The sequence below is a fragment of the Montipora capricornis genome, chromosome 4 (genome assembly GCF_036669925.1).
Source record: "Montipora capricornis isolate CH-2021 chromosome 4, ASM3666992v2, whole genome shotgun sequence".
Classification (NCBI taxonomy): Eukaryota; Metazoa; Cnidaria; class Anthozoa; order Scleractinia; family Acroporidae; genus Montipora; species Montipora capricornis.
In genome coordinates, this window is record NC_090886.1 from 52754992 (window position 1) to 52765462 (window position 10471).

The window sequence follows — 10471 nt, forward strand, 5'->3', positions numbered from 1 at the left end:
ATGCCACGCAGATTACTAAACGGTACGAATAACCGACATCGAGGAACGCTGTGGCTATCTTCAGGGGCACCCAACGACCAATTTGTTGTAAAATGTATTATTATACCCCAGTTAATGAAAATAAATGTTATCAAGGCATTTTCACACACAAGAAATTTCCCAGCCAGCTGGATAAAATTGGTTGGTTTCCCAGCCAGCTGATCAAATTTATTTCCCAGCCAGGAATTTCGCGTGCTTTCAAATCCCTCGATCCGAAACGACCGAACAAAATCACACTTCTCCGGCATCAGTCAAGCTCAAACTCCTGCGATGGCCACACGAATAAATTTAGTTCTCTTTGACCAAGTTTCAAGGTCTAGCGAGGCTTGCTTACAACGAATTTGGACACGGCTGGTCAACCGTTCACTCATTTGCTCTCACCATATCGAGGCCAAGTGAACGGTTGATCATCACATAGACTGTTCACAGTCCCCTATTTTCCCGTTTGATCGTCAGGATCGAGCACAAACTGCCGCATTCTTTGTTTTTAAACAGCGAGTGCGAAATGGGGAAGCGACATAACTACCGAGTGGGCGGGGGAAGTGGAGGGGTTTCCCGCCGAAACCCCTCCACTCCCCCCACCCACTCGGTATTTTCGTCGCTCTCGCCAGTACGCGCTTGCTGTTTAAAAAAAAAGATGGCGGGAGTTTCTGCTCGATCCTGACGATCAAACGGGAAAATAGGGGACTGCTAACAGGCTAATCATCCCATCGCATTGTTAGCAATCGAAAGCTATTCCATTGCGCAGAATAACCAGGCGTAGTCAATCGATTGAAATCGGTAATCGATAACAATCGAGCTCACAGAAAAAAATTATTATCGATTGTTATCGATTGAGATAATGGATAAGTATAGGTAATCACATGAGGCCGAGTACTATTAAGGATTAATTGCACGAGTGTTTTGGAAATTTTCTTAAACACAAGTGCAATTAATCCTTAATAGTACGAGGGCTCATGCGATTACTTGTTTATCAATAAAGGGCAAAATTTATACGTTGCTATGCAACGGATTAACCAATCATTGACAGGTAATCAAGCCCTCTCTTGATTACCAAAAATGCCCTCGATTAAGAAAAAATGCCCTCTGTCTCAGCCAATCAGCGTTCAGTTATTTTGCCCTTTATTGATAATAATCGATAGCAAACGACAGTAATCGATAACAATCACTAATCCCAAGGAGTCCCCGGAGGAGTATTCGTTTCACAGATGGCGTTACCATTTATTTATTTCTTTATTTACCATTTAAGTCCTACATTCAATACTGAATGTAAAGGACTGCATTAAACTTAAAAAAAAAAGAAACATCATAAATAATAATATTATATACACAAATGGAGCTAATACATTGTGGAAATTTCACTCTTGAAAGATTTAAGTGATTCTTTCAACGCTACTTCCTTTGGTAGCTTATTCCATTCCTGTATGGTTCTTGGAAAAAAGGAATACATATAAAAATCACAGTTTGCACTTAGAGTCGTATATGCATGCCCAGAGGAACGCGTAGAGGAATAGGAGGTAATTGGGTGGAGATTAGCATTAGCTACATTTGCTAACTTGTTCCTAAATTTATACAGCATAGACAAGCGGGCAATTATTCTACGGGATTGCAGTGATTTCCAGCCCAGTTGGTTTAGCATATCAGTCACACTATCCTGACGATTGTAACGTGAAAGAAGCCAACGAGCTGCCCTCCTCTGAACCATTTCCCCTTGATTGATGTTTTTAGCTGTGTAACAGTCCCAGACAGAAGAGCAGTATTCAACGATAGGCTGGATAAGAGATCTCGATAGCATGCTTATGTAGTTGAGCAACGCGATTGCATGGTTATTCGAGACAAAAGGTTTAGACGTCAAAAGCCCTTGGGGACGTGAGAAAGATCCAGGTAGGCGAAGTCTGATCTTGGATTCCCACCCCTTGAGAGAAGTGAAATTGTCACCAGGCCTACGGTCGTGCCCGGTCCGCTTTTCAAGATGGAGAAAGTGGCGGGTTCTTCGTGAAACCTGGCTTGTTCTCTAAGCATGTGAAGATTTTTTTCGGACACTGGGCCTTTACGGTATATCGTTTGTTATCGATCTTAACGTGAGAGTGGACAAAAGGCCGAATCAAGCCGATTTTTGGGATTAAATCTTCCTCGATCACGGAGTGATGTTGCGAGTTTCCAGCCTTGTCTTTTTTTAATGAAGGAGAGGAGCAAATTTCAAAACTAGCCCAGATCGCCTCAAATCGACACAAGGACACGAGATTAAGTAAAAGTAAGTTTATTTCATTTATTTTCTTCGCTATAAACTAGGATTAGCCGATTTTTTTTCCGGCATTTCATGTTTCCCATATAAGCCCTACACTGAGCATTCAAGTTACGTGTTTGTGTCGCCTATGTTCTAACTAACTTACAAAGAAGCTTTCCAACAGACTGAAATGGATTACGCTTCAGTTCCGTCGCCTACAAATTTTCCACGTGCACTTTTTTACTGTCCGTGCGCACGACGGTGCACACGTGCTTTTTCACGCATGCGTCCTGCTCTTATTAACACTGACAGACTTCACTCTCGTCACCAGAGCCTCGGATCGACCCAAGGCTCTGGGAAACTCTATGTAGGAGAACATGCGCCGTGGGGTTCTTATAGCCAAAAAATTGGCTATTTGAACCTTACGGCGCCTGCTCACTCCTCGTGCAAACATGAATGCACCAATTAGAGACGTTTTTGATCGTTCTTCACGAAAACCAATGAGAAGACACTTTGTTTCAGGGTTCCCCAGAGCTCTTTTCTCCCTCAGTCAAGAGAAGAGTTCTGGGGTCGAGATTGTGACAGACTTCAAATGCATTTCGGTTTTCTTTCGTCGCGTCATGTGTAAGTTTATATTCTAAAAAATTCTTTTTTCTTTCATTAATATTTATAATTCTGTCTAGTATTTACTTAGGGTTCCGAGAGCATCTTTTTGCCTTGAACATTTCCTATAGACGATTTTCTTAACCCATTGACTCCTAGAGTGGGACTTCATAGATTTTACTCTGTCTAACGCCAGACGATTTTACTCGTCAAGGGGGGCGGTCCCGGGCGGCTCAGGTGTCAGTGCATGGGTAAATCAGCTTTTTCCCCTTTAATTAAAGGTCGTCTCCGTTTTCCATCTCCTACGATCTCTAAACAGCTCTCAAGCACCAATGAAAACCATTTTTATCTGAATCTATTAAATGCTACCTACTATAACTTTTAACTTTAAAAAGAATAGTTTCTTATTTTCGTACAAAAATGCCAGTCCTTCAAAATCGTTATAAAAATAATGATCTAGAATTATAATGTTTTTACATATTCTGTGTGATTCCCACACAGGGTTCTTACCCTGCTCAGAAGTTTTCTCTGTCCTCAATTCCGTTTCATTACGAGCTGACCAATCGTACTGGTCTATTACATGCTCATAAACAGCTCCCTCGCCTCCACAAACCATTCAATAGACAAATAGAACCTCTTTCCATGTATCTTTCGCCCACCCATTTTTGAAAGTTATGTTCTTTAATTCTCATTCATTTGCAATCGGATTTATCTCTACCAAAATTAGGTCCTTATTCAGGCCGAGATCGCCCCCCGACACGCTTGTAGAGCCTGTAGTAGGCGAGGGTGATGAAGGCGAGCATCGCTCTTCTGCCACACTTCTAGCCAGCGAGTTTCCTCGGTCAATCACTGTTTCATTTTGAATCCAATTCTACGAAAAGAACGAAGAAAGAACTGCTATGTCACAAAACGCCAGGAAAATAGGCGACCCGACATCAAGCTTTGTTTACTGAAATCTCAGACAAAAACTAGAAATTTCATACCATAACTTCATCTTTGAACATTTTTAAGCTCAAATCCATCTTGGTTTTGGACCTTTTTCCAATATACTTAACCTGCTGAGGTGAAAGGGCAAAGTGTGTCAAAACAAAACCAAACTCTTACGGTTGTGACGTCCCAAGACTTTCACAGAACACCCGGGACTTGAGGCGAAAAAAAAAATTGATTCTAATATAAGAATTCCATGGATTATTTCATAAAGTACTCTATTCAGAAACGGGACTATTGAGTTTTGGTCCCACAAGGGAAAACAGCGGTAACACCCGATTCAGTCTATGAGATATGTGAACGTCACTGTGATATGTGAACTGATTGATTGATTGTTGATTGAGCATCGGGCTGTCACGCGGGAGGTCGCGGGTCGCGGGTTCGTTAAAGAACCCACACAATATTTGAGAAGAGCAGAGGATAAAGTCCCCGGTGTTGTGGCTGTCCTGTCCTCTCCAGCAGAAGTGGCCGGCTTGGCGGTGGTGTGTCTAAAAAGGCTTGTGGTGTATGAGGCCACCTAAGCAGAAACAGCCACAAGTCAAAAAGGGACTTTGCCGAGTGCTGGAACATGTAGATGTAGATGTGCCTGTAAGTAAAACCTAATGTTTCCAAATAGACAGCAGAGGCTTACGAATCACCAGAAAGTCAAAGTGGCGTTTCGACTACGGTGACTGAGTGGTATTCCCTACCGTTTGATTTGGCTGTAAATCCTTCACATAATCTTCACTGAGGACAAGGAGCTCCTGATAGGAAACAGTTATCTCTTTCCGAATGTGCATGTCCTCTGTTGACGAACAAAAAGAAACTTTGAAGTCACTCTTCCGTATTGAAACCAATAATCTGCAGCAAAATATCCCGACGGTACACAACTTTACCTCTCTCGTCAGTGGGGTGTTCCTTGCGATACTCCATTCGGAAAAGGAATGCTTCAAGGATGAATGCGACGATAATTGTCATAACAACCTGAATGATAAACAAAAAGATGGCAGTCCAACGCACCAGCCTGCTTAAAGTTACCTCTCTTTCTATTCCCAAGGCCTCTGAACTTCAGCGCGGCTAATCTATTTGAGGTCACGTGATGTGAAAGAAAAAGCGTTCGTCCTCCTGTAAGAGGAATTAACTCATAACTTCGGACCTTCGAAAAAGCTACCCAGGGGACTGGACAAAGAGCGCTTATTCCAACAGAGCGAGTATCGCAATATAAGAAAATGACTCAATGCTCGTTTCGAGCAAATAAGTAGCTTCATTTCTTTTCGCTTTTGACACTGAATCAGGCTTAAATATGTCAGTCATAGCTATACTAAGATGGGTACGGTCAGGTCATATAGGGGCGAACCGGCAGGCTCGCGAGGGCAAATGAATTGAGCCAGGTTGTATTACCTAAAGCAATCCTTCTAAATATTGACAAAGTTTGGTGTCAACCGGGTTCATATGCTGATGTTAACAAGATAGAAAGGTTTCGCTTATGACTCACCATTGTGACAATGTAAAACGACATGAAGAAGATTCTTGCCCAGTCTGACGTTTTGTAAACAATTCCTTCCTATCACGTGAAAAAAACAAAACGTGAAGACGAAGACAATCAAACAAACCAATCACAACACGAAGCAAAATTTACGTAGCCGGAAGAACTCGCGGGAAAATGCTTGCTTCTCGTTGCAATCAATCAATCAATCTCCAAGCGTAGTAATTCTGGTACAAATAAACAAAACACATATTAAAGGAAAGGTATTACAATTGAACCCACTTGGAACTCGGAAAAATCCGATCCCCAGATGGGATTCTGGAGACTCTGTGGCGAGCAAGGTTGAAATGTGGGTATTTGACTCGAGCTGCATCACGCAGCCACAGAGTCAAGTAGCGACAGACAAATAGCTCTAACCACTGAGCTACTGGAGACTCTTGCTCACCATAGAGTCTCCAGTAGTTCAGTGGTTAGAGCATCCGTACTAGAGAAAGGAGAGTCGTGGGTTCGAATCTCATCTGGGGCTCGGATTTTTCCGAGTTCTCCAATGGGTTCAATTGTAATAATACCTTTCCTTTAATATGTGTTAATCATTATCTCACATTCGCTCAAATAAACAAAACGCGCTTTTAAGCCGTTTCCAAGCGCAGCAGGTGCGTTTTGAGAGAAAAACAAAGTCATGAACTATTAATTACCATTATAATGAACCAATTGTTCACTACTGTCAGTTCAAACAGAGTCACTGTTAAAAATCAAAGGAAAAAAAACATTAAACGCTGGTTGACATATGTCATTAGTTACCTTAATAAAGGTTCAGCAATGAAAATTTGACACACTTGAACGTAATTCATCCTACCGTAAGAATGTAACAAATCATTGAAATTGTTCAAATAATAATATCCGCCCTCTTCGTATTCGTTTCCAAATGATGTATTTCTATGAAGGATTAGCAAAGAACAGGTAGTTAGTTAAAAAAGCAAGGTCGCTCATACTCATACTCGGTGAAAAGCAAACTATACTCACGGACAACAATTTTTAAGTTCGACTCCTGAGAAACACTCTATTCCAATAATTCCAAACGAGTAATACACCAAAAGGATCACCAAAGCCACTCTGGGAATGAAGACAAGAGAGAGTTGTATTTCAGAGTCTCCTACTTTTCGCAAAATAGTTCCTGTGCTCCGTGCGGAGCACCATTTGTAAGAAAATATGGTAAATTATCTCCTGTGCGAGAAAATTTGGTTTTGGTCACCGTACGACCATACGTTCACCCAACCATGTATTCCAATGTGAAACCCGAGTTTTTTGGCGAGAACATCTCCATGTTATGGTTAATTGACACCTGTCAAAACAAGGTATCCGTTGTCTAGTACCACGTGACCATATCGCGGGCTCAAGTGTAGAGCTCATCGAGATCAGATGTTTTTCTTAAGTTGATCGCTGACCAGGAACTGGTTTTCGATTGGATCGCAGGCCCAAGCCAGGTTAACTTGTTGTAATAATAAATAACACAGGAGCTCCGCTTGTAGGCTTGGCTAAATCTCTATATCAAACACGTTCACTTGTCCTCTCGCCATTTTCCAAGCAACTCGGTTGTAATCCTTCCCACGGGCGCATTACACCGTTAAATGCATTTTGAAATTTGAAGCGTACAATATTGTACATAAGCTCAAGAAAGTACGCATTTTGATTGGTTCTCACCTCTGACCAATTAGAGGGCAGACGCATAGCTGACGTCATCATCAAAACCTTTTGTATCTTAATTATATAAAACAAATAGATTCCATATTGCCATGTGTCTGTTCAGAAAGAGATCACAGAAGATGCCAAAACGTGGTACGAACATCAGTGACACCCTCGGCTATCGCCTCGTGTACCTTTTTTTTTTCTTACCATATTTTGACGAAGCACAAAAACATGATTTTAAGGACGGTGCCTACTAATTCAAAGGTATTTTTGCCCGGTTTATGATTATACAGGAAGTGTAGATCTTAACAAGTGTTATTGGAACCCAAAAAGAAAATTGGGGGTAACCACGCATTTTTCAAAGATAATTGATGAATAATATTTGTATGGCGTTCTTTCTCAAATTGAAGCTTAATTATCTCTTAAGGTAATTCCCTTTAAATTGTTCTACTATCAAACTTTTTGGTAAACTTGGCATAATTAACATTCATGATATGAACATCAAAAAAATGCAATAAAAAAATGGGGTCACCGTGCTTGTTTACGCGTCAGCAGTCTCTTAAAATGGGGTATTTTTACTGGTTGCGCGTTCAAAATTCGATTCACCTTCATACAGAATTAGTCTTGTTACTTGAAAGACACAAAATTTTATTTTGAAAATAAAGCTTCTTTTATTCACATAAGCAGTATTGCTTCATTTACACCGTTTTTTATTGCCTGGTTGTAGGAATAGTGCACTTTTTGCGACAGTTCGGTGGTTAGCTTGAAGTCATCGCCTTGGCCAAAATACACTCAGTACGGAACTGTTTTCCAAAAAAAATCATGTTCTACTATCAAACTTTTTTTATTCTTCAAATATGTTCTTTATTAGACTGTTCTTAGCAAATACCTGAAAAACAAAAACGGGGGTCACCGTGCTCGTTTGAGAGAAAAGGAGCATTTATTTCGCTATTGGGCTTAGTTTGAGGGAAATCTCTTACGTTTTGTACGTGCACGTGCTCGTGTGCGCGCGCTAATGACGCGAAAATCGTGCGCAGTAGGGATGCGCAATGCAATACTAAGGAATTACCTTAAAAATGCAAGGTTGCCCCCAATTTCTTTTTGGATACCAAGAGTACTTACTGTATTGGTAAGCATCACTACGATGGCCCACAAGGGACATGCTGCAAATAAAGAAAAGCGCTGCAAACAAAAAAGATGCGCTGCAAACAAAAAACGAACGCTGCAAACAAAAAAGATGCGCTGCAAACAAAAAAGACTGATGCGCTGCAAAAAAAACGGGAACCGCTGCAAATAAAAAGTAAACGCTGCAAACAAAAAGGGAACTGCTGCAAACAAAAAAACTGCAAAAAAAAAAAAAGAGAGGATGCTGCAAATAAAAAAGAACACACATCATGCGCGCGCAACATGCGTGGGAGGACTGTTTCTGCGTTCCCGCGTCCGTTCCCGCGAAATGGGCTTTTTGTGTTCGCCATGTTTTGTTCGGGTTGTGGCTCACAGTTAGCCAACGCGGCGAAATTTTGTCATGTTTGCGGAATTACGATAAGTGTAAAAGACGAAGATCTAATCTGTGTTGCTCAATTAGAAGTGGAATCTTCAGAAAGGAAACGACATCAGAGCGCTCCTCTCACCTTTGAGGAATATAGAGAGAGGAAAGGAAAGGAACGAACCTCCAGGTTTGTTAGTAAGTCTTCTAAAAAACCGAAAAAGGAAAGCGGCGAGAATGAAGTCACTATTCATATAGGCTTAATCAGGTTAAAAGACGGAGAACTGAAAGTAATTCGTGGATCTTCATTGCCACTTGAAGTCTTACCGTCGATCGGTGCTGAGGAGCTTCTCAGAAAAGGTGCGGAAAAGATGGTGAAGTTCAACAGCGATCTAAGTTTATATGGGCCCAGTAGCTTTACTTTGCTGTATCCTGACAGAACCGAAGTAAAGTACCTGCCAGGGGGCAAAGAGCCGTTTACACTGCAACGATACAAAGAGGAACTTGGAAAGTCTTTCAACCGAATTACCCTATACCTCTGCAAGACAACAGCTATTCTTGATGCCATGTTCTTGAAAAAGTACAGCAGTGATGAAAGTGACGTCGATTTGCCTAATTACAGAGAGGTACTAAGTCGACATTTTATTTACTGCCATAAATTATAATATTTTCCTTTTCATAGATATAATGTAAGTGAAGTAAATGGGATCTGATGTTTGATTTACATATTACGGCACTTCAATTGTCCTTCTTTTTCGTATTATACTGTTGTCTGCCAAGTACATAGCCCATCAGTCCGCTGTGCAAATGTGCACGTGTTGAGTGCAACCCAGCATCTCACAGCAGCAATTGAAAGTGCCCTTGTTGGAATCCTTGTTGAATTGGTCAGTATGAAATGCAGATAGGCCTCCCCCCAGGCCTAAGCCTAGGCCCCACTTTGTATTTTTAGACCCAGTCTGAATTTAAACTGACCGCTTATTGAATTTGCTTGGGTAGGGCTTGAGTCAAGGCGATTCAATGTACTGATGTCACTGATGTGTCAGAATAAAATGTTCTGTTGTCTCACAAGGCACTAATATTAAAGAAATCATTCTATTGTTATTTGTCTCTTTCTAAAAACTGGAGTAATGTCTACAGAGACAATCCTACGGAAAAGGGCCTGCTGTTTGCATTGATAGAGTAAAAATACAATATATGGAAAGGAAATGGAATAATTAGTGAACTGGTACTTAATTCTTCTGAGACTTCATGTTAACTTATCCAAACAATGAGTATCTAAAGGGCTGATGTTCTGTTTGATGTGGCTACAATAATTCATGTGATTGTATTTATACATTGGTTACAGTTGATGAAAATGACAGAGGAAAATGAAAGTGAAGGAGATACCTTGAGGGTTAACCATACTGGTGCAAACAACATCACAACCAACACAGTCACATTCCTCCCATCTGTCACACACACGTCTACAAGGAACACAGTGACAACACAGACAGTTACAACCCACACAGCAACAAGGAACACTTGCCCAGTTCAAACAGCCATAAGCAACATATCTACAGCTGAGATAGCTGCAGACGCTGATACATTGACCCAAGGGGCTCACTCAGTAGTCACAGGTCTGTTGAAGTCTGCTTTTGCAAGTATTCTTGTCAGACTTTGTAAGATATATGTTTCTCTGAAATGATAATATTAATAATAATTGTAACAGCCCTAGTTATGGTTCTTAGGTGAATAAGGCACAAAACAAGTGTAATGATTATGTAAGTTGTTTGGTATGGTTAGAGTGTTGACAAGGGCAACCTCCTACCTCTCAAAGGATACCTCCTGCATGGACTGGACATGTCCCACCATTCAAAATAGCATGCTTGAGTAAGGTCATAATTTGAAAAAAAGTGATAAAACAGACTCAGTTATTGTACAGTACTCTAACATTAGCATCCAGTGTTTGCAATTATAGTGCAAGGGATTTAATTGGAAA

The 10471-nt window shown here is 40.9% G+C and overlaps 2 protein-coding genes across 2 annotated transcripts in view; one reads left to right on the forward strand and one right to left on the reverse strand.

Annotated features, from left to right (window-relative positions):
- Window positions 1-2283: 2283 nt before the first annotated feature.
- The window catches only part of LOC138047378 (two pore calcium channel protein 1-like), a 16472-nt gene continuing 8284 nt past the window's right edge, over window positions 2284-10471 (reverse strand). The window contains exons 7-14 of the mRNA XM_068894215.1: window positions 6345-6434; window positions 6178-6257; window positions 6017-6063; window positions 5331-5399; window positions 4732-4819; window positions 4546-4640; window positions 3853-3924; window positions 2284-3740 (exon numbers count right to left, since the gene is read on the reverse strand). Of these exons, the coding sequence (XP_068750316.1) occupies window positions 3558-3740; window positions 3853-3924; window positions 4546-4640; window positions 4732-4819; window positions 5331-5399; window positions 6017-6063; window positions 6178-6257; window positions 6345-6434 (724 nt within the window). The 3' untranslated portion in view covers window positions 2284-3557. The remainder of the gene's footprint in view (window positions 3741-3852; window positions 3925-4545; window positions 4641-4731; window positions 4820-5330; window positions 5400-6016; window positions 6064-6177; window positions 6258-6344; window positions 6435-10471) is intronic.
- Window positions 8130-10471, forward strand: part of LOC138047376 (uncharacterized) — a 4574-nt gene continuing 2232 nt past the window's right edge. Inside the window, exons 1-2 of the mRNA XM_068894214.1 lie at window positions 8130-9119; window positions 9839-10109. Coding sequence (XP_068750315.1) covers window positions 8205-9119; window positions 9839-10109 — 1186 coding nt within the window. The 5' untranslated portion in view covers window positions 8130-8204. The remainder of the gene's footprint in view (window positions 9120-9838; window positions 10110-10471) is intronic.